Here is a 27878-nt window from a genome sequence, read left to right as displayed (position 1 = left end):
AACCTATATAAAGATTCCTCTCATCATGACAAGAATCGAACTTAGGCCTTTTCCAACCAAAATGCGCAACATACCATCAATTTTCCAATTGCACTACAGAAGCACTTTTTTATTTATTTTTTTCCATGACAAGTGGCAAATGAGTGCAATGCATTGCTGGAAGAGGTGGTGAATGTCCGAATGCTAAATGTTTTCAAGGCAAGGTATGAAATGTATTGTTGCCTGTGATTTGAGTTCTCTGACTGCAGAGATCTGGAAATAACACTAGCACTAGACCTTGACAGTCTAACCAAGGGCAAAAGACTAGCAGTGAAATCCAATGAGCAACACTAATATTTTGATAGCTGATATTGATAATGCGAATACAACAGTTATACTTGATTCAAAATGGTGCTTAGAAAAAATGAATTTGTCAGTGTCAGAACTAGTACTTATAAATTTTGTGATCTAAGTGCATTAAAATATCATTAATTTTTTCATGAGTCATCTTTCACCAAGTTGTTTAAAAAGTAATAATAATAAATAAATAAAAAAAAAAAACTTACTCCTGAATCACTATCTTCCAGAATGCATATTCTGTGAAAAGTACATAAAAACATCCTCTGCTCTGTTAGGTATTAAACAACCTTACTTATTATTTAATCAAGAAACAAATTCAGCCAAGAAAATTTCTAAAAATCAACAATCAAGGAATTTTAAGCTCTTTTCCTATGTTACGATGACACACCTTTATTAACAAGTCCAAAGATTGCATACTCTGCTGAAGACATTTTGGTAACTTTTGATGTTATTGCCCTGTTTATTAATGCCCTAATTCCCTTGCAGAATAAATTTCTGCCATGGTGTTACTGCTTCTTCTTTCATATCTTGCAAAAAGAACTAGTGTTGCCAGTGAGATTCTGAAAATGATGATAAATGTTTTGCGAGGTGGTGAGTGGGAGAAGCAATACAGTTCACTATTGGGCATAGTGGATAGCCATCTTTGTGGACTCAGTCTCTAAGATGGACAGGCACAATGAATTCGAAGCTTCTCAACAGTAGTTGTTATATTAAAAATGGCCTTGACTTTAAAGGGAAAAGTTATTAGATGTGTGTGTCTCATCTGTTATTACATAACAGATCCATTATTCATTATTAGACAGATCTGTGTCTAATAATGAAATTATGGTTTCGTTGAATGTAGTGTCTGCTCACCAACATCCCACTACAAGGAACCCTTCAATGTTTGCAATCTGATTTTTGAGAAGACATTAGCTTACTTAAATTCATCATCAGCACAAGCTATTTTACATGGCGGAACAAGTTGTTCAAACAAATCAAAGGAACAGGAATGGGCAGTCCTATATCACCAGCTTTAGCTAATTATTTTAAGGATCATCTAGGAAATCAACTCTTTCACACTATTTTCTTCGATCTCATATTTTTTGATGTCATTGCTGTCTAGTCCCACTCAGATTCATAATTACTTCAGTTCCTGGAAAAAGTAAATTCTTTGTAGTATACTCCCATATAAAGTTTACTATTAAACATTTGACGCATGTGTAGACAGGAAAGGAATGGGATGACCTGGGATCAAGAGGAAACAGTTGGAATTGAAGAGGGTTATAAAATGAATAAGCAGAAGTCGAGCATGGAGAGATCACATCGAATGAGTGTTATCAGTGGAAATAGCTGTAGATCCAGGAATGAGCTGTTGTGTTTATATACAAATTCTAGAAGTGTAAGAAACAAGGCAGATGAAATGGTTGTACAAATTGTGTCTGTTCACCCAAAGATTGTTGGATTAAGTGAGACATGGTTGGAAGAGGACGACATCCTGACAGGAATAGAGAGGGAAGGATATGATCTGTTTCGTGAGGATAGAAGCAGTAAAAAGGGGGTGGGAGTGCTATTGATGATAGAGAAAGAGTTTTGTCAATACAAAGTAGAGATACAAGAGGGAAATAGTGCCAGCAGTTTCAAGACATTATGGTGTGAGATAGAGGTGAATTGGAAGGAAATATTTTGTTGGATGTTGTTATAGACCAGGAAATGTGGATGGTAGTGAGTATGAAATGTATAATCAAATTAGCCAAGCAAATAAGAAAAGTGATCATAATGGGAGATTTTAATTATGACAATATAGACTGGAATGATGAGATAGCAAATGGAAGTAAAGAAATTCAGTTTTTGAGGGATAACTATCTCAGATATAACTACCTCTGTTACTATGTAACAGAGAGCACACGAGGATTGAGGGTCTTGGATTTGGTCATCTCATCAGAGGATGTAATTATAAATGAAGTGTCAAATCACCCACCAAACAGTGGGTGTAACCATGAGGTGATTAACTGGGTGGTTGCCAGCTGTGTAAGGACCTCTGTTAAAAAAAAAAAAAAAAGGTATACATGGAACTACAAGGGCGGTGATTATGAAGAGCTCAGGAGACAGATTGCAGGTGTAGCATGGAATGAAGAGTTAACTGGAAAAAGAGATCAATGCAGCTTGGGGGATTTCAAAAACTATCTAGTAGATGCAATATCTAAATGTATTCCAAGGGTGAGAAGGTTAAATAAGGTAGGTGTGAAATGGATGAATAAAGAGATTAAGCATGCGATACAGAGAAAAAGGGCATTGTGGATGCAGCATAAGAGAAGTGGAAATAACCAATTTCATGAGGACTATAAAGACCAGGCAAGGTAGGTGACTTGGTTGGTGAGGGTAGCTAAAGAGTGGTATGAACAGCAGTTAGCTAATGAAGTCAAGAAGAATCCTAAGAGTTCTTCCGATATGTAGCCAGCAAAAGAAAGAATAATTATGGAAGGATGACATTGATTGGAGAAAATGGTATAAAGGCAGCTGTTGCAAAGGTGTGGTGGAGATATTTAATGAGCAGTTTCATGGAGAGTTGAGCAAACTAGATGTAAATAAGGCTGTGGAATTTGTTAATATATCACCATGTATTCTGAAGGAATGTTTTTCAATGCAAGTCTTGCACTTGGTCAAGTTCCTAAGGAGAGCAAGATTGTGCCACTTCGTAAAGGAGGTGATAGAACTCGAGCATCAAACTATGAGCCTATCTGTTTTTCGGGTGTTGTAGTTAAGTTGTTGGAGAAGCTTGTGAGAACTGGGATTCAGAATTGGGTTGACAAGAATGGTATTATCTTTCATGGACAACATGGATTTACTAAAGGGAGGTCATGTTTTAGTAATCTACTTACTTATTACAATAAGGTGACTGCTTCCATGGACAGAGGAAAAGGATGCACAGTAATATACTTAGATTTTGCAAAGGCTTTCAATAGATTACCACATGATAAGTTGATAGTCAAACTAGACCAGATGGGGTTGGATATTAGATTAATGCATTGGATTTGAAACTGGCTATCTGATAGGTATCAACAAGTTGTGCAATATGGAGGTGCAATATCCAGGAAAAGGAAAGTCACTAGTGGAGTGCCTCAAGGGGTCTGTTTTAGGGCCACGAGCTGTTTAACTTGTATATTAATGATATTGGTGAAGATTTTGTGGCCCTACAAGAAGACTTGGATAAATTGAGTGATTGGGAATGGGGATGCGAGTTAATTGTTGAAAAATGTAAGGTTTTAAAATTTGGAAAACAAAAATGGGATGCAGAATTTATGCTTGGTGAGGATATATTGTTGGAGGTGGAGGAAATAAGAGATCTAGGGGGGGGGGGGGGGATAGTGGATAAGAATCTGAAATTTAGGGGAATCCCAGAATCCTTTGTGTTGTGAAGACAACACAAAGGCTTCTGGGAATGATGCGGAGGACATTGACTTGTACAAGTGGGGAGATTCTTGTTCCATTGTATAAGGTTTTGATTAGGCCACACATGAACTATTGTTCCCAGGTTTGTTCGCCTGGTTTTCAGAAGGATGAAGAAATGTTGGAAAGGGTCCAAAGGTGACTAAGCTAGTTTCTAGTCTCTGGCATGTCGAGTATGAGGAAAGATTGAGAAGATGCAACTTGCAGAGGCTGGTGAACAAGAGAAGAGGGGAGATATGATAGAGACCTACAAATTATTAAGGGGTTGTTATAGGATCAATGCTAGAGATGTTCTACAGAAAATAGTGGGAGAACCAGAGGTCATCCCCTGGAAACTGTATAAAGAGGGTGTAAGTAGGGGAGTGAGAAGCATGTCTTTTTTCATGCAGAGTTGTGAATGATGGGAATGCCTTGCCTAAGAGTGTGGTGTCTGCAAGGAGTTTGAGTGTGTTTAAGGCACGGTATGAGAGATGTGTGTGTGATAAAGGGACCTCCCAGATGAGTTTGACTCCATGGGATCTTGGGTAATAATAATAATTAAAACATAAATCCAACACTCATCTGTGTTTTTGGATACCTTAATAATTCAAAATTCTACAAGTCATTGAATTTTTGGTTTATTGAAAATCAACCTTTACTGGTAGATATATATTCACTAATCATCATGCCATCATCACAGAAGATAAATATTAAAAATCTTATACACAGAGCCCATACAAACTACTCTTTTGACTCCGTTTTGTTAGATGAACTGAAGAAAATTAAAAGCAATGTGATGTCTAATGGACACAACAAAACTACTATTCAAAAAAATTATTGATAATTATCATCCATCTACCATACTAAAATCCAGAGTGAAAAGAATTTCAATATCATACCTTAAAGTAACCTCAGAACAAATAGCATGTATTCTTTACAAATTCAATCTGTACATTTCCTTTAAACCAGTTTGGAAACTGTCTTACTTCTTACCATATGCAAAGGATAAAGGATACATCACCACCTTTCTCTTTACCAGATATCTATCAATTACTCTTCTCATGTCATCTCTACTACTTTGGACAGATTTGCCACTCTGCTTTGATTAGAATCTAAGAACATCAAGACTGGATTACATTTTTGGCATTAGGCACAGAGAGTTCTTTGGAACCAAAGATCTTTCATTCCAGCAGGTTCTAATTTGATAGTCTTTTCCTTGAAACTTGTGAAATGGTACTACAGAATTGTCAGAATCTTAATTGGTCAGACTATGTTCCAGTCACAATCTTCAATGGGAAGTAATTACTATTAATTTTTTTTTAATCTTCACAAACTTTTTACAGTTGTTCCTTTGAACTTCAGGGGACACACCAAAACCAACACCTGAGCTAGATAACTAATTTTTATCATTCCTGTTTTGAATATTATTACCGTTTTTTCTTCCTGAAGACAGCCATGTTATATTGGATGAAATTAATATATTGGTGTTTTTGAATAAAATTCTGTATTTTTTTCTGCATGTGTATGCTGAATAAATATTTATAAATATAATGGTCACTATATTACAAGATTTATATCTATATATGCCTGAAAATAGAGGCTGAAACATGTAATTTATTACTTTAAAAAAATTTATCCTCTTTAATGAAAAAGATTAGAGTAACTCTAAAATTTACACTAACCTTTTGCAATAAATTTTATTTGGAGGAAAATTGTAGATAGGAAGTTAGTAATGATGTAAGTTTTTCATGTAGTGGGATGAAGCTCATCTTCTCCATAGAAGCAGGTTTAAATATGAACACCTTTTCAAAGAAATTTGTGAAGTTCTTTTACATCATCCAAATCTGAATCGGAACAATGTCTCTCTCTCCCAAAAGTTTGGGAGATTCTTATTTTATGTAACCATCAAAAATAGTTTTTAATAATATTAATTTCTAGCACCCGGCAACAGTTTTTAATTGGTAAATTACTGATTGTTGTACATACCTTGTGTTCCCATTTCTTTAATTTGCTTGTTTCTCTGCACTGATGATGATGTAGTGTTATTTTCAGTATGAAATATCTGTACTTTCTTTTCATTAAGTTAATTACTGTGGTTATCGTGTAATTTATTGATTAAAGCAAATAACTTTTTAATACTTTTTTTTTTTTTTCTGTTTCAGATATTTATTGTCAAAAGCTGTTATGGATATGGATTCAGAACTTTTCACTGTGGCTGCCAGTGATTCTATCTATGGCTCACTTGCAAATTTTGAAATTGATAAGAAAATTGGAAAAGGTCAGTTCAGTACTGTCTACAGAGCCAAATGCACAGTGGACAACCGATTAGTAGGACTTAAAAAAGTGAAGGTATTTCTATAATGTATTTCTATCTTTCATATATTTCTGTAATATATCACTCTCTTTCATATACAGGGTGGTTCAGAATTCCACGTACAGACTTTGAGGGGAGGTAGAGAACATCAAAATCAACTATATTCATATAGGAAAGCATGACCAGAAACTCCACCAGAAGGTACTAACAGGGATACAAAGATACAGAAATAACACAAGGCAGTAGGTAGTGTAAAAAACTTTATTAGGCATAACTGAACAGTTCAGTAGTAGTTAGATACATAATATGGTTTCACATCAGGTGCTCAGAGTTACGACCATTAGCAGTGATGCATGCCTGATACCGACGACACATTGATTGCTGTACATTATCGAAAATACCTGGAGTTTCCCCAGATATTAGTAGCACCAATGGCAATTCTTGCCACGCAGTCCATGTCAGAGGCAACAGACATTTCATACACCATGGCTTTAAGGGTCCCCCACAGAAAGAAATCAGTGCTCGATAAATTAGATGAGCATGGGGACCATTCGATGGGTCCACCACACCCAATCCATCGAGCCCCAAAGGACCTGTCCAAATACTGGCATGCAGAAATGCTAAAATGGGCTGGAGCCCCCATCGTGTTGGAACCACATCTGCCAATGCACAGTCATCGGAAAATTGTTCAGTAAATCTGGCAGAACTTCTTCCTGAGCAGTCCGATACTTCTGGGAGTCCGGTAGGGATGGTAACAGGTATGGGCTGACTAAACAGTCAGCGACGATACCTGCCCATACATTAATGGTGAAGCATTGTTGTGCAGCATGTGATCGCACATCCTATGGGCCCACACATGAGCATTGTGATGATTGAAGACCCCTTCGTGGGTAAATGAAGCTTCATCCGTGAATGAAACCCAAGTTGGAAAATTCGGGTCTACAGCACTTTTCTGCAGAAACCACTGCTTGAATTCCACACATCAAGGATAATCTTCGGCCATCAGTAACTGGACCTGTTGCAGATGAAATGGATGTAAGGACTCAGAGTGCAAAATGCGCAATACACTGGATCGAGATACTCCTATAGCAGAGGCAACGGCATGTGTGCTTGTTTCTGGATTATTGTACATCGCATGTAACACCTCCTCTTCCATGGTGGGATTTCGCGTTGATCGTGGCCGCCCACTATCATGCCTGCGATCTCTGAATGATCTGTAGTCACACAAATTCTGATGCAAATGCGCAAATATTTGGTGATGCGGTACACGTCTGTTTGGGTACCTTTTGCGATACATTCGTACAGCTGCTCATTTGTTACTGTCAGCTAACCCATAAACGAGGTGCATGTCTGCCATCTCGGTGTTCGTAAACGAACGCATGTTCTTCGTAAGACGTCGAAAGCTTGAATGAGGAAGCCACAATTGGTCACCTGGAGTGCTGGCAAACAGTGCAACCTATCACTTTCTGGTGGTGTTTCTAGTCATGCTTTCCTATGTGAATATGGTTGATTTTATGTTCCCTACCTCTCATCAAAGTTTGTACATGGAATTTTGAACCACCCTGTGTGTGTGTATATATATATATGTATATATATATATATATGTATGTATGTTTAGTAATTTTAATGACTACAACCAACGAGATAATTAATAATAAAAGTTTAATATGGACACAACTAGTTTCTTTGGTAAGCCAGCTTCTTCAGGTGTCAAAGTACAAAGATATATACACAAAAAAGATTGACAGAAACATTACACACAACAACAGAGCTGTCAAAAAACTATAGTTCAATTCAAATTGGAGTCCATGCTTCAGTTCTGGCTACCTTTATATGCATGCGAGTGATCTTGTGAGAATGCCAGCATCAAACAGCAACCCTATGTGAATCTGGCAAATTGTAGCTAAGGTTGTTATTCATGTGGGTAGAATCGAGGGTGATTTCTTCTGACTCCAGAGTACGTCTTTCAAGTTCATCATAACATTTGTGAATATTAGGAGTTTGAACCTAGTCTATTTATTGTTGGCAGCCTTCATCAGAATTTACAGATCTCTTATAACAGAACAAAACGGTTCGGATTCTGTTATAAGAGATGTCTCTTTTGTGTTCTTCAAGACGGAGAAAGATTGATTTTTTTCAGTTTGTCCATAGTAAGGTTTACCACAACTACAGATAATTCTGTATGCTCCTGGGAACTGAAGATGGCGATGTTTTTCTTTTGGCTGACTAAAGATAGATTCAAGAGTTTCGGAAGAGTAGAGAAGCACGTTTTGATGTCGAACTTTTTTAAAATTCTAGACAGTTTGGGGGAGAGGGAACTAATGTAAGGCAAGGAAATGTAAGCTTTGGAAGTAGTAGAATCACTGTGGTATGGCAACATGACTTGAACTCAGTGACTTCAAGAGAGGTGTCATTGTGGACTGTCGCATTGGTGGCATGTCTATACATGTCATTGCCACTCAACTGGAGCATCCAAAATCAACAGTCGGCAATGTGATCAACAAATGGAGATGTTCTGGCATCACTGGTGCAGGAAAATGCTCAGGGCAGCTGCTGAAAATGACTGACAAGGACAGGAAGGTTTTAAAACAGATGGCATGCAAAATCTGGCTGCAGTTGGCCCAGACCATCCGTGATGAGTTTCAGATTGTCAATAACACCATGGTGAGCACTACGAAAAGAGCTCCGTCTACTTGGTTTGCTCATAAGAGCAGTGGCACACAAGCTGAAATCACAACAGCAAATTCCTTAAGGATTGTACACAACACTTGGCAGTATCATCCATTCTGACAGTCTTATTAACATCTCACCCAGTCAACATCTGATACACCTGATTCTTTCACTTCTAGTTCTCCTAATCCTTGCCTCCTTTTTATATATTGCATGTCACCATTTACACCAGTATGGTATATGCTGATAAAGTGCTCATTCAACAATTCCACTATATCCTTTGCAACATCACTGCTGCCATGAATATCTGCCAGTGTCAACTGCCATAATTACTCTTTCTTTTGCTTGCCATATAGCAGAAGAATTCCCTTGAATTAACCTTAGCCTGACCATCCAATCTCCCCTTATACTGCATCTTTTCTTTCTTTGCCATCTCATCACCTTCCTAGCCTGCACTTTTTACTCTTCATGTATCTGATCGCCACCAACTGTCTTGTACCTCCTATATAGCATTTTCTATTTCAGCACAGCTTGCTTGATTTCATGATCATACGTTTCACTCCTCTGTTTACTCGCTTAACCCTTGGTATGCAATTATACATTGCTTGTGTCAGATACTGCCTTATGAATTTCCATGCATTGTCAGCATCTTTTCTACACTGCTCATCTATCCTGTGTATTGATGCTAGTTGACTACAGAGCTTCCCATAATCACTCACCCTATACTTCCACACGTCTATTTTTGGCAGTAACCTTTTCTTGTTTCACCACTTCCTATACAAGTTCCTCGTGATTACTCTCACCAACTGGTGAGAGTGATCATGAGGAACTACATCTTGTGAAGTTATCCCCAAATTCAAAACACTAAAGCCTGTAGTTGCTTCAGTCTAATGCTGCTTAAGATATTTATCCCCCAGAAATTCAACAAACTCACTCTCCTTGTTTCCTATATCTCCTCCTTCCATTCTGTATTCCTGTAATTAGTCTCACATCAGGATCATCTTCTTTTTTACATGCATAACTAATTTGCCTAAGCCTTTCACAATCAGTATTCTCTACATTCCCTGGCCTATAACAGCATCCTGTCAGATATACTAGCTTGTTAATTTCAACTTAACACTACACAGATTTAAAATCTGCATATGTATGCTATCAATGTTCACACTTTGTGGACACAGTTCCTCTGCAATCATTAACAGCACTCCAACCCTTCCTCTTTCCACCTTCCTGTCCTTCCATTTCTATTCCTGACATCACATCACATTACCCCCCTGACAACCATGTTTCACTTATACCAGTTGTCTTTGGCATACTGACTCAGTCAGTGCAACAAACTTAGCTCTCTCTTATTTCAGATATTCCTTACATTTGTATACAAACATAATAATCCTTGTGTCTTTTGAGGCCATTCTACCAGTACCAACATTCTCTGTTTCAGCAACTATACCGCATCTCTCTTTGGAGAAATTGAGAAAGTACAAGGCAATCATTTTTGTTGAGGTTAGGACTGTGAATGTGTGCTTTACGGCTTTTATTTTTTTATATATAATCTTTCAACAAGAAAACAACTTTGTTCAGGACTTTAGATTTATTCCAAAGAATTTTATGTCTAGTTGACAAGGCATGACTAGCTAAACCAGACTCATCAGGCTCTTGAACTAAAATATACTCTTGATGTTCCTCCAAACGAATCTGAGCAGAATGACCCATCCATCAATGAGCGAGGGATCCTGTAAACTCCAGGAAAAGAGAGAGGAGGATATTTGTCTTTGGAGAAACAAGAAGTTGTGTAAACAAGTCCCTCTCTCCTCCCACTACATTCCCTTATTTTATAAATTTTAACGATATTCTAACGTGAAAGACAGTATACAAAATTATAATGTTACTGCAGTTGAATATGAAAATTCTTTCATTACAAAAATTGATAATTCAAAAACACCCAAAATACAACAAAAAATGCAAAAAGAAAAAATACACATGCGCACTCCCAAAAATTCAAAAGGCCATGTAGGGGAGGGGTCGACGACTGCTACATAGACTTCATCATCTGGGGTCTTAATACCAACATTAACATTAGCACCATGAACATCACTTAGACATCCAAACCTGATCTGTTATTCATCACTGAACTTCAACTGACTTCCTCTATAGCTAAGCTAAACCTTCCTCAGTATATCATGTCTACTTTCATAAGACTTGGAAGAGTGGATCAAGATTCCCTTGCCTTCTTTTATTATCTTCATTTGCTGTTTTTACAACCCTTCTAATTCTGATGATTATTGACCTTTTTGGTTATCCATATCTGAAAGTTGAACTATGCAGTCTAATCACCAAAACAGTGAGTGAGATAATCTTCCTTGGAGATTTCGACATCTGCAGTTCTAACTGGTTGAACTTCTCTAACTTCATACACCAAGTTGGAAGACAGACTGAATTGTTTGTAATGACATAATGTAAATTGGTAACCTTCTTACATTTGCTGCCAGATAATCCTCATCATTCTCCCAACACCCTGGAACTTTTCTTAATCACTGACATTAGTTTTCCTCTTGGTAGCTTTGACCATGACCTTGTCATTGTTTCTTTTTCTACAAGAAATTATTCTTGCTAAGATGGATGCCTTTATTCCCTATATTCTAATTCCTTATATTTATTCTTTAGGATATTCTATATTCTCTGTTCCCTATATTCTAACTCCCCAGTTAGAATATAGGGAACATCCTTTATTCCCTATATTCTAACTGGGGAGTCACTTAGAACTACAAATGTTGAAATCTCCAAGGAAGATTATCTAGCTCATTGTTTTGGTAATATAAAAGCTAAAAATGCAGCATACACTCAATGGCTTAACTCCAGCTTCTCATTCATTTACATGACATCTAAAAAAATCATCAGCAAATCTAATGCTGCCTTCATAAGGGCTATGTGCACTAAGCTTGCCTCCTGCTGAAATCAAGCCTTCTGGTTCCTTGCCAAGGTGGTTGGGTAAAATCTGCTCTAGCATGTTTCCATCTCTCTAATGGAACACTGAGAACATCTATTAAAGATAAGGCAGCCTCTTAGTGGTGTCTTCTCCTCCACCTCTTGTTTAGGTGAACAACACAAGCCACTCTTTGTATGCTATTTCTGATCTTTCATCAAAAAACATCAGAAAAATACTCAATAGCCTTGATGCTAATAAGTCCTCTAGTTGTATTAAGTGAGTATGCTTTAAAATAAACACCATCCTTTACTACTTATAAACTATCGTACTCATCTGACATATGCCCAACAGCATGGAAGCAATTCTTTCTCAATAAAATGAAAAAAAAGTTGATAAAAATCAGCCATCAAACTATCATCCCATTGTTTCCTTTCTTGTAGGCTTACACGGTGATCCGAATGCATTTTTGAAAATTATGGAGACAACTACCGTGTTTGAATAAAAACTTTAGTTTAATATAACTAACAAAAATGTATCATCCCATTGCTCTCGCCTTAGTACTCTTGAAATTGATGAAGATGGTCATTAACCAACCATCTTCCAGCTTCTTCACTACTTAGAGACTCCTGGGTTAATTAGCAATTATCAATACTGATTCCACCATTCTTATTCTACTCAGTCCTTGCTAACCTATCCCACTTTTGAACACAGGCCATTAAGATGTTTAGAGAATCTCATGTAGTTGCATCTTGATATTTTCAAGACATTTGATAATCTGGCATCAAGGCCTTCTTTTCATGCTGTCATCTTATGGGCTCTTTCCCATTGCGAGTGGATTACCATCTTCCTCTCTTCGTTCTTTGTGTGTCATTGTGGATGGTTTCCTCTCATCTGATTTTTCGATCACTGCTGAAAGACCTCAAGAATCTGTGCCTTCACATGAAGTCTTTCTCTCCTGTATTCGTATGATCTTCTCTCATTAATATTGGATCCTCTTCATGGCTCTCCTTATTATAGGATACTCCCATTTTTCTTTGTCACTCACAAAACCTTGTACTACTCAGATGCCTCAATCTTAAAGATCTTCTGTGGCCAATGCTTTAAACAATGAGCTAGCCATTATCAAGGTGTGAGGGGTGAATATAATTTAGTAAATTTTAATGCTATCTAAAACATAATTCTGCCTTATTTCCTGAAAGAAAGACCATGCCCCCATCTCCTGCTCTCTTTCTCTCTCAAATCTGCTTGACCCTGGAATATATTCTCGCATTTGGAGTGGTACTAAAAATGTCTCTCAGAATTCTAGATTGTATCTAGAAGAGAGCTTTTTTTTTGTTTAACAGATTGCCCACCTCTCACCGACTCCATCCAGTCACTTTCCTATAATTGCTCTGTTTCTGGTAGTGTCTTTGCTGTTGGTATTTCCATGGATTTTGCTCCACTGAACTAGCCACAAATATTCCCCAAGTTCCCTCTAATCCATGTATAAGCACAAGCTGATCAACATGCATATGCTCTTTAGTCTGGACTCACTGAACTAACTTCTCTTCCTTTAGTCCACATGCCCTTTGAGCATTCTATTTTCTCCCAGTGCATATGACCTCCAACTTTTCAAGAATCACATTAACAGGATTCTTTCTTCTCTCTAATCACCTGCCCACACACACATCACTGTTATATTATAGGACTTGCGTGTGTGTGTGTGTTGGGGAGAGCAAGATATTCAAAAAACAAAAATGTAGGAAGAAAATTCACACTTGTTTCGCTACCTGATATCCAGCAGAAGTCAAGGATTATAAAAACACTTCACAGAACTTTTGTCATTTGCTCTACAGAAGCTTTCTCACAGACAAAAATTAGATTGGATCAGATTTTCATCTGTCTTTATTGGCTATAAGTCAGAGTTGACATAAAGGATTTTAAACAACTATAGACCTTTGCGGGTTCAAATGCACAAAGAAAGTATCCAGCATGTCTCAGTTCGTTATATCAGTGATGTCTACAAATATTTCTAGGATTCTTTCTAACAAAGTGCAATCTACATAATCCATTTTCTGACAGTATTAAAATTATCTTTACTCTTTTCACTTGTTAAAGATGGATATTTGACACATTCTTATAAGAATGCAACCATTCTTATAAGAATATGGAATTGAATTTGCTATGAAGAATGTCCAGACCTTTTAAAAATTCCTATTATCATCATGAACAGAGTTTTGTGGGGGAAAATTAAAAATAAATAAATTAATAATAAAAATCCTACTTAACAAATTTTTATATGAAAGGCTTTTAAAAGTAAGTTGATAGCTCTTCTTCAGTCTGTTAACCTTAAAAGATATGATTGGATAAAACTCATGTAGTTCTGGGAATTTAATCTTTTGTTTATTGCTAATTCATTTTTAATTAGTTCCAGGCTCATAGAGCAACTATCATTTTGAGTTTTGACAGTCTGTAGTTACATTTCTAAACACTTTAAGCACATTGTTAAATTTATAATTTTATTACTTCATCAAATTCCTGACAAGTACCCTCAAGAGGTGTACAGGATATGATAGTAACGCATGAAAAACTTGCATCATTACTAAAAGTATAACATCATCTGCATAAAGTAAAGAGTGGAGGTTAACATCTCCAATTTTGATATCAGGTTTAATACCACTTTCCTTCATAATGTGATCCATATAGATAGTAAATAGCAGAGGGGATAATGTATATCCATGTTTGGCACCAGATTAAACATAAAACCATCTTTCTGTACTTCCTTCAATTCTAACTACTGACTTACAACTCAAATAAAGACTAGGTATTGCTTGATATAATGCTCCACTGACACCATACAACTGTAGCATTTTGAAGAGCTTTTCTCTTCTCTCTAGATCTTTATTGTATTCCCATGATTTCTCAACTATTTGCTGTAAAGTGAAAATCTTATCTTGACAGCCTCTATTTGGCTTGAATCCAGCTTGTTCTTCACCAAGCTTCTCTTCCACAATCCTTCTCAACCGTTTCTGACGTATACTTGCATATATCTTACCAGGAACACTCAGTAATGAAATACCTCTGTAATTCTCCCATTCAGTTTTATTTCCCTTTTTATATATGGGTACTATGAGAGCTCTACTAAAATCATCTGCAATTCATCCCTCTGTCCAGGCCTTCTGAACTATGCAGTGCAGCCACTGTAAGACTTTTATACCTTCAAACTTGAGCATTTCTGCTCAAATATCATCTACTCCTGCTGCCTTTCCACATTTCAGGCTTTTGATGGCTTTTTCTACTTCAAGTATGGATATGTATTCCTGATTGCAAGCATGTTGAGTGTTTCTCACTACTGTGCTGTCACTGATTCGTTAGAAATTTTTCGAAGTAATTCCATACATTAAGGATATCTCTTTCATCAGTTTTCATACCTTTATTATCTCGGATTCCTTTTATAGCACTCTTTCCTCCATTTCTTAAATTTTTCAACAGCCTCCAGAATATTTTGCCGCCACCTTGATATTTATTTTTTATGTTCTTACTAATGTCTTCAAGTGACTTTTCTTTAGCTAGTTTTGCATAGTGTTTAGCTTTCTTACATTTGTCTCTATATTCTCTAAGAGCACAAGCTGACTTATTTGCCAGTTTTGATATGCTTACTTCTTTTCCTTCACTGCCTCTTTAACTTCCCTTGTCCACTATGGAGTTCTGATTTTTTTCTATCCTTGCCGCCAACCTCACCACAATGCTCTCTGGCTGAATCAATCAATTTCTTCAGGATTTGCCACTGAATCTCCAAGGTTTGGTTCTTGTTCTCAAACGCTTTCATTTTTTCTTGAATAAGGTTTATGTATTTTAGTCTACAGTTCACATCTGAGAGCTGCTCGACTTTTTATTTGCTTTAACCTTTCTTACATGTTCTTCTTTTCAATATGAAATTCAGTTTTCTCCTACTCGAGACTGAATGGTGATCACTTCCAATTTCAAATCCTCTGTACATTCTAGTGTCCTGCACCAGTGAGAAAACATTGCTATCAACAATAACATAATCAATGAGACTTTTCTTATTCCTTACCTCTTCTCTCCATGTGAATTTGTGCACATTTTTATGTTGGAACATTGTGTTAGTAGTAACCAGTCAATGCCCTGAGCAGAAATCCAACAGGTATTTGCCATTATTATTAGCTCTGCTCTTTTCTCCAAATTTTTCCAAAATATTTTTGTATGTCTGACAATCATTTCCTGCTCTGTTATTTAGATCTCCAACAAGGACAAACTTTTTCTTTTTCATTGTATCAGTTGCTTTCTCTAAATCCTCAAAAAATTCCTCCATTTCTACCTTAGTAGAACCTTCTCTGTGACCATAGGCACAAATGAGTCTCACTGTCCAGTTCCCCATTCTGATATTTGCCCACATTACTCTACTTGATATTGCTTGACATTCATGAAGATTATTTTCTTATTTTGTGTTCAATACTATAGCTATACCTTCTTTTCCCTGATTGTCATTGCCTGAGTATAACATTTTATATTTATTGCTCAGAAAAATCTCGCCAGTTTTTGTCTTTTTTGTTTCAGCCACCCCTATTATGTCGATCTGGTACTTATCCAATTCCGCAGCTAACTCCATTTCTTTGCCATTCAGGTTTCTTATGTTAATAGTACCGATCTTGAACTCTGATGATGTTGAGTTGGGGTGTGTTTCAGGACTTGTTCCAGGAACTGACTTTTTGATGTTCACCCTGCTTCCCTGGCGAAAACAACAGGGGGATGCCCCAGCTGGCATGAAATTCTGTCATATTGTACTATAATTTTATATTCTAGTTTAAGCAATAACAGGGCCTTGTTTAACCAGGCGACACCCCACTGGCATGAAATTCTGTCATATTGTACCATCATTTTATATTCTGGTTTAAGCCAATAAGAATACAATTTGGTCGGCTAAATCCCAAATTGCCAGCCCATCCTCATTCGTTCAGTATTGTGAAATCTTGAATGAAAGAGAATTTATAATGTATTACCTTTCATACAGATTTAACAAGTACCTAAATTCTCGATGAAATACTTGTATATTAATAAAAAGAAATTGAATATAAATGAAATGATAATCCTTGAATTGAAATTTGCTGAATATTGTATTGTCAAATGTCTTATGTGAAAAAAAAAAAAGGCGGGGGGCGCAATTTAGGAATTAAGTGTGTTTTAGTATGCAAACCTTAGGCTAAAATCCCAGACAAGATAAGAAGTTGTATAGGTCTTGGCATAGCAGAAGGTCAGCATAGGCCGAGAAGAAAATGCAGAACCTCTTGGACCAACATCGGCAGCAATGCTTCATGAACATCGTAGGCAACGAATCGTGATCGTATTCGCATATCTCCCTTCCAGAAACCTAAGAAAATAATAAGGGTAGAGTCTGTAAGATTTGTATAGGACAAAAATTTTAGAGTTGAAGAAATAACAAGTAAAATAAAATTAATACAACATAAGCCTAGATTTAAGGAAAGGATATAAGATTATAGAGGAGTAGACACAATCAAAAAAATAAATTCATACACATTATATATCATAAATATATAAAACATTTTACAGTATCCAGGTAGGTAGGTTGCTGTTTTAAGGATACTTGTGACATAAGAAGGTAGGTTGCTGTTTTAAAGATACTTGTGACATAAGACTGAATGATAAATGCACATAAACACAAGAAAGATATTTAATTAACCAAATATTTTGGTCTGGAAAGAGCAGACCATCCTCAGTGGTATTACAAGAACAGTTATAAAAAATACAAGCTAGAATATTAACAATAGATCATTTAAAATAGAACAAGCTGCGTGATGTTATATCACTAAGTATGAAACAGAATATTATGAAGTAGAGACATGATTAAAAAAAAAAAAAATTGATGAGTAATCTTGATTAGACTTTCCCAGATTTTTGATATAGATATACAGTCATCATTACGATTCACGTTGGGATGATGGAGCAAGGCCTCCACGCTTTCCTTGAACAAACATTCAAACCTATAACGGGATATTTGGTTAATTAAATATCTTTCTTGTGTTTACGTGCATTTATCATTCAGTATCCAGATAGATAAAATCATTTTAGTAGAAATAAATGATTAACTTTAAGCACTCTAAAAACGAACACCTTAACAGGTTAGAAGATATCTTCTAACCTGTTAAGAGTTAGAATTGGATGTTAAGGTGTTCGTTTTTCTGCTGTATGCTCTTCAAATAATAACTTAAAAAATTAAATTTTAATTCATATTAACTGCAGATATTGAAATTTAAAAGCATTCTGAAAACTGGTCATTGGCTGTTATTAATACGGTTATCTTGTGCAAACCGTATTAATGTTTTAATATATTTTATCTTTGGAAAAAAGGTGCTGGACATTTAGTTCTAGAATTGGAATGTATGAGAATCTTCAGTACTAAAACTATTGATAGTGTTTTTAAAATAAAATACAATAAAAATTTGCATCACTGGTGTTTTAAAATGTTTTCTTTTGTGTTTTGTTTACCTAACATTTTCAACCTGTTTTTTAATAGATTTTTGAGATGATGGATGCAAAATCCAGGCTAGATTGCATGAAAGAAATTGCCCTTTTACAGGTAAATAGAAAAACTTATAAAATAATAATTCTATTAATTGGGTATGGATGTAGAAAGTTTTTTACCTTAGGTGTACTATACGTTAAAGATACCAAGAAATTTTATATACTTGGTTTTAATCCTTTTTCCGAAGTAAGCAAGCAAGCAAGCCAAGTTTGTGCCTGAAGTGTTTTCGGGTCTGAGGCAACTTGTGGTAAAGGTGGCATAAGGTCTGATCACTTGCTTAAGTATCTCATAATACAAAGCACACATATCCTTTTGGACATGTATAATGCTATGTATAAGGATCACTACCCAGAATGGTTTCGGCCTTTATTGAGGTCTCGTCAGTGGGAGCCAGACCAAGAGGTGGTAATACCAAGGTTGAAGTAATGCAGAATTTATATTTACCTATATGAGTTGCCACAAGGTGCTTTGACCTTATTAAATAAAAAATCTCCAGCATCTTGTGGCAACTTGTATAGGTAAATATAAGTTCTGCATTACTTCAACATTGGTATCACCACCTCTGGGTCTGGCTTCCACTGACGAGACCTCAATTAAGGTCAAAACAGATATGGGTAGTGATCCTTCCCATAATACATAACATTATACATGTCCAGAAGGATATGTGCTTTGTATTATGGGATACTTAGGCAAATGATCAGAGCTTATGCCACTTTTACCATGAGTTGCCTCAGACCTGAAAATACTTGAGGTGCAAACTTGGCTTTCTTGCTTGTTTGCTTACTTGGGAAAAAGGATTAAAACCAAGTATATAAAATTTTTTGGTATCTTTAATGGGTATGGATGTTTAGATGTTGATTATCACTTATATTGATGCTTAGCAGAATAAATGCATGCCTGTATATAATTCTTAGAAAAAAAAAGAAATTGCTAACACCTTTTTATTTCCTCATATGGAGTAGTTGAAGTCATTTTAGCTTCATCTAGCCTTTGGATAGTGAGTGGGTTGTTATTTATTTCTATATGTTTGTTTATTCTGCTACACATCAAAATGAATTATTTGTTTATTATTATTATATGAGACCTCCATGGAGTACAAAGACCCATTATCAGTGGTCCACACTATTGTTTCATACAGTGCCATATCTCTCATTAAACTCATTTACTGACAACCTGTTTCCCCCTCATTCACCACTCTCTAGGTAAAAAATATAGTCCTGATACTCCTGTTTATCATCATATATAACGTTGCATAACTTCTAGAGTTGATCTTTGGTTCTCTGTTCTTATGATGTGTATTGCAAAATTCTATTAATATATATGTTTCTATCATGTTTGCACAAATCTTTACCTTGTCCTTATGGGAGGGGGGGGGGGGGTTCTTCATATGACAGTCATAACCAATTCAGAGGCAGGTGACCAGTGATTGTGGTCGCTTGCCTCTGAATTCTCTCCAACACTTCCATATCCTCACTGAAGAGGCAACTAGATCTTTCCATATATGGCTGTGTCATACCTAATAAAAAGCAAAAATAATTCCTAATTCTCTTTGTCATGTGTCCTCGAGTCTCTAAGTCATCATTTTATCTCTTTTGCCCAGTTTTGTAATTGGTTCTACAAATTTCAAATCCTTGTCCGTTATTACTCCCAGATCCTTAGTCTCATCAATTTTCTGCAGTCCATTTCCATCATTATTAACACAGTTTGTGCAATACACAGAGTTCAAGCTAAGAATAATTGTTATCATTTAACTAACAACTGTTATTCTTAGCTTGTACTCTGTTTAAATCATCTTGCAGGATCTACATCACTGTTATTAACTTACCCTTCCCAGTTTTGTACCATCAGCAACAGCTGGATATTCTCTCTACACATGCTGTGTCATTGTTGTACAAATTAAATGATTACAGCAAAGTACAGAGCCCTGTGACATACTACTGGTCACTTGTCTATTCCTGAATTCTTCTCTGTCCATCAGCCATCCTCTTATCTATGTCACCAGCTTCATATACATCCTCATTTGTTCCAATTTACATGATACATTTCCATCCTGTCAAATGCTTTTATGAAATCCAACAGTATCATAATGTAGCTATTTCCTTTATTCAACTTGGCTATCATTTTATTGTAAAAATTAAATTGCTAAGGCAAGACCTACTCTTTGCAAAGATGAGCTTCTATCCTCTCATAAAGTGTCATATTCATCTTTGCCCATTCCTGAATTCTCTCCATCTTTTTCATTCTTTTATTACTACTCTTATAATACTAAATGGGTCATACCAGAGCTCAGGCATGACTTCTGAAGTAATCAGAGAAGTATTAATATCAAGATTGTAGTTTCTTAACACCTCCACTCCTAGAGATGCATATGCTGCAGTTCTATAGATGATTTCCTTCCTCCTCTTGTATTTTATTTTGATAGAGTAGATGCTCGTCATGTGACTTTCCAGATCGAAGAAACAGTTTGTTATACCATATTTCCATAATTCAGTCAGTAATGATAATACCCTTTGGTTGGAAAGAACTGGGTTCAAATCCTGTCTGGAATGTGAGGAACTTTATAAGAGCTTTAATTGAAAGTAAGTTAGCCAGTTGCATACAGAGGTGGGCAGGCTAATGTGTTAGCTTCCATGTCTATGTTTATTAGAATATGCTGCATATGATTTTTCTGTGAAGTCACCGAACTTTTTGTTTTCTATGCTGACTTATCTGCTAGCTTTTGGAAGATTTACAAAATTATTTAAAACTTCCTAGTTCAGTATATGTACTGTAGTTTAATTCTAATCTAACTCCAGATTGTTGCAGTCCCATTATGTTTATTTGAATATTAATAGTGTTATTTGCAGAATGAATTAAGTTTACCAAAAGATCACTCTCACTAACAAAGAAATATCACTAAAAATTCATCCCTGTTCTGGAGAATAGACTTTTTTTTTGTTTTGTTTTGTTTTTTATGCCACTCTTTACTCCAAAGAGTAAAGTAATGCTATTACACACACACACACACACACACACACACACACACACACACACACACACACACATATATAATTATGAGCCATCTAAAAATAATGATTTTTATTACTTGGTGAAACATTCATGCGATGGAATGTGGAATTCAAACCCAGAAGCTTTATCTATAATACTTGGTATCCGAGGCTACCAAAGAAGTCATTTTATTTTTGTCACTTTTTTGTACATTGGAATTTTAATCATATGCAGTTTGATAATAAAATAACTCGTTAGCAATATCCTTTAATTTTATTTATTTATTTTTATATAGCAACTGGATCACCCCAATGTGATCAAATACTTGGCATCATTCATCGAAGACAACGAGTTAAACATAGTGCTGGAGCTAGCTGATGCTGGTGATCTTTCACGTATGATTAAGGTACATGTTGAACATTCTCTTTTTACCCTTAACATGTTTTCTGTGTGTTACTATTGTAAACTTTATACAGAAAAAATAACTCTAGAAATGAAATTTAAGAAAAGATCTTGAAGTCACAAATCATAATTTGTGATAATTGTGAAAATCATAATTGCTAAATTTTTTTGAAGTTTATATGCACACATAACTAAAAGGCTGCAGTAACATTATCAGAAATAGAGCAAAATATAACAAAAGCAATAAGGTCAAATTTGTAAATCTGTTTATTGCCATTTCTGTAGCTATCATAATAACATCATTTAACTCTGTCATACAAAATTGTTTTTTAATTGAGTATCTCAATGGGTCCTAGGACTGTTATGGGGAGCCTACCCTATCTTTTCATCTCTCTTTAACTTCATTCATAATTAGTGCACTCATGACTGTCACAACTCCACAATCAATTAATCAATCCATATATTCAGTTCTATACCCTTGCTACATCTCTACACTTTCATTCACATCTTCCTAAAAACCTAGGTATCTATGCATAATAGTCCAGATATAGTCCGATCAGTGTTCTTTAGTAGTTGTCTTTACCACTTTTGCAATGTGTCCCTGAATTTTCTCTCTGTTATCAAACTTAGATTCCTTGCCTCCTCAACTTGTGTAACACAATCTCTAATATAATATAGTCAACATCTCTTCAATCAAAGGTGTAAAACTGCTCTGTGCAGCATCGAACTGGTACCCATTAACCTCTACCCACAACCATTTTATTTCAAGTGACTTCCTGAAGAATACTATATCAAGCAACTTTCACAGTCTTATAATATCACAGTGTAGCCACTGTTATTAACCTACTCTTTTGTTTTAATAATCAGTTCTTGCTACATCAGACTTGTAAACACTGAGAAATAGTTTGTTATTGTGAATTCCCTTTCAAATGCCATTGGGCCTATGTGGCTTTGGTTAGTACTTTCTGGTAGTTCGTTATAGTGAGTTGAGTACGTTACTAAGTTAGACCATCCTTTAACAATGTGATATTGTCCTTAATAAAGTTTCTTAGTGTTAACTTTTCTCAGATTTGAACTGCCATTTCAGAAATATGTATTAAATGGATTATAATTTGCTGCCTTCATTTTATCACCACCACCCTGTACAATAGAATCATCATGCCCTTTTTCCACTGTTTTAAAACCATGCCAGAAACACGTAGGTTTTCTCTAGTTCTTTTTTTTTTTTATTTTATTTAACATTCATTAGTATGATCTTTGCATCAAGATTTTTGCCACTATTTTTAACACCTGCACTCTTTCATGTATTCCATTATTATATCTTTTACATTCAAATGTTATATGTTGAAGTTGTTGGAAGTTTTTCCACTTGGTTTTACTATAAATTAAAGATACCAAGAAAATATACCCGGTTTAATCCTTTATTCAAGTAAGCAAACAAAGTTTGCACCTGAAATATTATCAGGACTGGGACAACTTGCATATAGAAGCCAATGACTTCACATCAGTTGCCTTAGTTTCTCATAATGCAAAGCACATATCCTTATGGGTATGTGTGATGCTATGCATTATGGGAAGGGTCACTACCAGACCGGTTTCGACCTTTATTGGGGTCTCATCAGTGGGAGCCAGACCCAGAGGTTATACCAAGGTTGAAGTAATGCCGAAATCATATTTTCATATACGTAGCCAAAAGGTGTCACACCTTATTATTAAAATACTCTGGATTAGAGATAGTTGTTGGAAGTTTTTTTACTTGGTTATGGTTAAAGCTAATGACTTATAGTATAAGTCATTAGCTTCTATATAAGAGTTGCCCCAGTCCTGATTATGTTTCAGGCACAAACTTTGTTTGCTTACACTTGGATAAAGGATTAAACCAAGTATATAATTTCTTGGTATATTTAATTTATAGTATAACCAAGTGGGAAAACTTCCAATAACTTTCTGTAATCCCAAGTATTTTAATAATAAGGTGTGATACCTTTTGCCTACTCGTATATGAAAATATGGCTTCAGCATTACTTCAACCTTACAACCAAAATATACTCGGTTTAATCCTTTATCCAAGTAAGCAGACAAAGTTTGCACCTGAAATATTATCAGGACTGGGACAACTTGCATATAGAAGCGAATGACTTCACATCACTTGCCTTAGTATCCCATAATGCAAAGCACCTCTGGGTTTGGGTAGTGGCCCTTCCCATAATGCATAGCATTATACATACCTGTGAGGATATATGCATTATGGGATACTAAACCAAGTGATTTGAAATCATTAACTTCTATATACGAGTTGGCCCATTCCTGATTATATTTTAGGTGCAAACTTTATTTGCTTACACTTGGATAAAGGATTAAACCGAGTATATAATTTCTTGGTATCTTTAATTTATTATATGTTGAAGTGGTTCATCAGTAATTCGAAAATACTACTTTTTCTTGTTGTTCAGTGAACCTCCTTTGGTCTGTGCAATTAATATCCTCGTAACATTCATTTTAAAAATTTATGAAATTTACAACCATGCTAAAAAAAAACCTTTTTATTATCCTGACGTTTCAATTTTCACATCAAGATCATCTGGAGCATACATCAATATACAAGACAAGCTGAGTTACATTAACTGTAAGCTAAAGAAACAATGATTTGATCACATATTATTCTACTGGCATGACCTCTAGTGAAAAAAAAAATTACATCAAGCTAAATTCTATTTACGATGACAGGAATAAATATTCTTTTAGATCACCGTGTAACTCTAAAAGAAAGGATCCTCTTAACATGATTTTGCCTTCTTTGTTGTTATTAGTACTGTACTTATTGAGTTGATTTGCCTATATAGTGCATTTCATATTTTCTTCTGCACTCCTAAACCTATAACAATACTCAGCCAGCTGTTTTTTTTTTTCTAATTCTTCCATCTAATGCCAAATAGTTTCAAACCCACTTCCATAGCACTTTTCTCAAATCTTTCACTCTTAACATGCTTACAGTCCAACCACAGATGAGAGAACCCTTGACATTTCTACACATAATAGAAGACAAATCCATTCTGATAATAGACTAATCAATGCGTTTCGTGGGATGAGTGTTTGTTATTACACGATGGAACTATTTTGGTTATATTACAGTTGGAAAATTTTATGTATAAAGCATGATTTCACATGTTGGTGACAAACTCGTACATCACCTTATTCCTTTCTCTCCTTCAACATGAATTGACACTCTGCTAGCTAGGGTTCTCGCTGTTCTCACTTATATAGCAATTTTTGGGCTGCTCATCCTTCCTAACATCACAAACTCTTTCCCACTCCACTCAGTCAACTCATCAGTGTAACAGATAACCCCCCCCCCCAGTTGTTGGGAACCTAGGAGGAGAAGTAAAAATTATCCAATCCCACAGTGTCCAGGAGTCATTCATTCATTCATTCATTAGTAGTTTTAATAGTCAGTTAAGTGCCCATAGCCTTCCAAGTACCCTTGAATTTCCTAACCGTAATACAAGGATAAGGCAGTTACCCCTATGCCTCTAAGTATTCTTGTCTGTAAATTATGTATGTTCTACTGGCTGGTTTTTCTGATTTGAGGGAATGAAAAACTCTAGTTTCTGGGGTTTTTTCACTCTTTACCACCATATGAGACTGGCTAACTCACCTTTAGTTGAAAGAGACCAGATAAAGGTTCCTCACATCATAGACAGAAATCGAACCTAAGTCTTTCTGATCAAAATGCTTCATCTGTACCGATTGAGCTACGGAGGCAGGGGTTGTTCCCTTCATATAATAAGTCACTCTTCCGAATACCTTCATTATCACTTTTGCACCCATTTATATTATTACCTATATTTAAAAGCTATCTAGCTTCCATCCTAACAGTTTGTTTACTTGTCATAAAGGACTTCATCTGTACCGACTGAGCTACAGAGGCAGGGGTTGTTCCCTTCATATAATAAGTCACTCTTCCGAATACCTTCTTTATCATCACTGCCTCCGTAACTCAGTCGGTTTATATTATATTATCTATTATATTATAATATACCCATTTATATTATTATCTATATTTAAAAGCTATCTAGTTTCCATCCTAACAGTTTGTTTACTTGTCACTTAGCATCTGCCATTCAAGTTATTTTAAATGCCTGTTAAAGACATTCAAAATGCAAACCATCCGACAGATCTTCAAGGCTTGAAAAATATGCTTGTCCATGACAAGTGAGAATTTTTAGTTGACTAAGTAAAAATAAATTGGAAAAGAAGTTTCAGTTTAATTGTGATATCAGTTTCATGTTTTATTTCATAAATAGTTTTTTGTATGTTTTCCTTACTTATTAGATTACTAGCAGAATTGTGGTCATTACTAATGACCAACATTCACTATTTTGTTGATTATCACCAATTATGGTGATAATCAACAAAATTTGGATATTAAAACATGGAAAGTTGAGAAAGAGACATTTATTTTCTCAGAATATTTCTTTATATTGATTTTGAACTAAATGTTTTTTTGCTTGTTTTCTGAGTTGCATCCATGTCATATGACATCACTGGCCCTGTCCATCCAACAATGTTTTAAAGCTGATCAGAATTCAGAAATGTACTAATATGTGGAGACCTAATAGTTTTAATTTATTGAGAGTTTATGATGCTGAAAGTTTTCAGTGTTTGCGTTTTTCCATGAAAATGATTCAAGACATGCAAATGTTAGAAATGAAAACATAGTGAAAACTGGTATTATTTTAAAAAAATAATAAAATAATAATAAATGGTCTTTTATCACTGATAAAATGCATGAATTTGTTCTTTACAGACTGATAAACATACCAATACGTATGTAGCATTAATGTAGCAAGTTTACATTAATGAAGCTTATAAATTCACCAGATCCAATAATAAACACTTGACTGTGATATAATAGGTGACCATAGTGGAGTTACACTCATGTTAACATCTGACATGTGAGATATTTTTCTAATTCCTTGGCCAGTTAGTATGAATCAGTGCAATGTATATGCTCTGACATTTAGCTAGTACTACAAAACTTATTGCAATGATTAGTCACCTAAAAGTAAACTAAATCATCTGGACTAATAGTGTTTTTTTTTTTTTTTTCCTATTATAGAAACATGTAGTGATTCATTTCTGAGTAGTGCTTTTATCGTCTACTGGGTGAACTATATATGCTGAAACAGTCAGTTGAGCAAAAATTAAAAAAAAATGAGTCCCTAGTTGGTGACTCCCCACCACCGCATACCTATAAAGTGATTATATAGTACCATTGAAGTTGATGTCAGACTGCAGAACTCTGAGGATGCTGTTGTAGAACCAAACCAAATAAAATATTTATAGACAAACTCATTTTAAAAATAAACTGAATTAATTTTGTCATATACATGCATTTGCTGTCTGTTTTTTAGTGCTGTATACTGTAAATAATAGGTGTTGCTTTTTGTGTCGAATAATCTTATTTTGCAATACTCTGGCAGCACTAATTCTGAAAATTTATCACAATAATTAAATTACAGAATGTTTTTTTATTTACAAGTACTTTGTCATTAATTTTTCCATTTTTTTCCTTATGCTCAGCATTCCAACAAACTGCTTTTAATTTATTCCCAAAGTGCATTGATTATCTCCTTCAGTGCATCACATATATCTGATCTATCCAACCAGTCTAGTCTTTGAAATGTGGGGGTGAATAAAATTATCTAGTTTTTGATACAGGGAAATAAATTTATTTCACAAGGATTTAAAAGAGCTCTCTCTATGCATGTTTCAACAGGCATAATCCCTCAAAATGTTTGTATATCCTTCAGTGACAGCTATTGTTTTGCTGGACATCTAAAGAAAACCTGAAAAATTGAGAAATATATTAAAATATGACATCAAAACAGATAGTATGGTAAATCAAGTTTGGCAAACCCAAACACATGAATGGTGATCACAGGATCCAGTGAAAACAGACTAAAGTTATTCATGAAACCAAATACAAACTAGAAAGAATTGTTTGGGAATTAGCTAGAGCTTTTTTTATAAGATTGGTAAACTGATTAATCAACTTACTTTATATTTTATTTAATGTAAATTTTGAACTGTCCTCCAGTGGCAAGATTCCAGAAAATCATCACATATTTCCATTTAAATAATGTTTCTTTTTTACATGAATAACAAATTAAAAATTTGGCCATCTTAATTGGTTAACATGTGTTTTTTTTTAGCAAAGAAATTCACTTTCACTACATATATTATGCAAAAATATATCTGGTGTTTGTAATACATATCATGGTTTATTTCAC

At 35.2% G+C, this 27878-nt stretch overlaps 1 protein-coding gene across 3 annotated transcripts in view; it reads left to right on the top strand.

Moving 5' to 3' along the window:
- Positions 1-27878, top strand: part of LOC150100838 (serine/threonine-protein kinase Nek7-like) — a 132113-nt gene that overhangs the window by 6252 nt on the left and 97983 nt on the right. For all 3 annotated transcript variants that reach the window (XM_090401141.1, XM_090401143.1, XM_090401142.1), the window contains exons 2-4: positions 5910-6096; positions 18187-18249; positions 21479-21589. In XM_090401141.1, the coding sequence (XP_090257267.1) occupies positions 5932-6096; positions 18187-18249; positions 21479-21589 (339 nt within the window). In that variant the 5' untranslated portion in view covers positions 5910-5931. The remainder of the gene's footprint in view (positions 1-5909; positions 6097-18186; positions 18250-21478; positions 21590-27878) is intronic.

Source organism: Typopeltis vanoorti, chromosome 12, assembly GCF_054136105.1.
Source record: "Typopeltis vanoorti isolate ZY-2024b chromosome 12, IOZ_Tvanoo_1.0, whole genome shotgun sequence".
Classification (NCBI taxonomy): Eukaryota; Metazoa; Arthropoda; class Arachnida; order Uropygi; family Thelyphonidae; genus Typopeltis; species Typopeltis vanoorti.
Note: the sequence above shows the minus strand (reverse complement) of the source record. Positions and strands in the feature narration are given on the sequence as shown.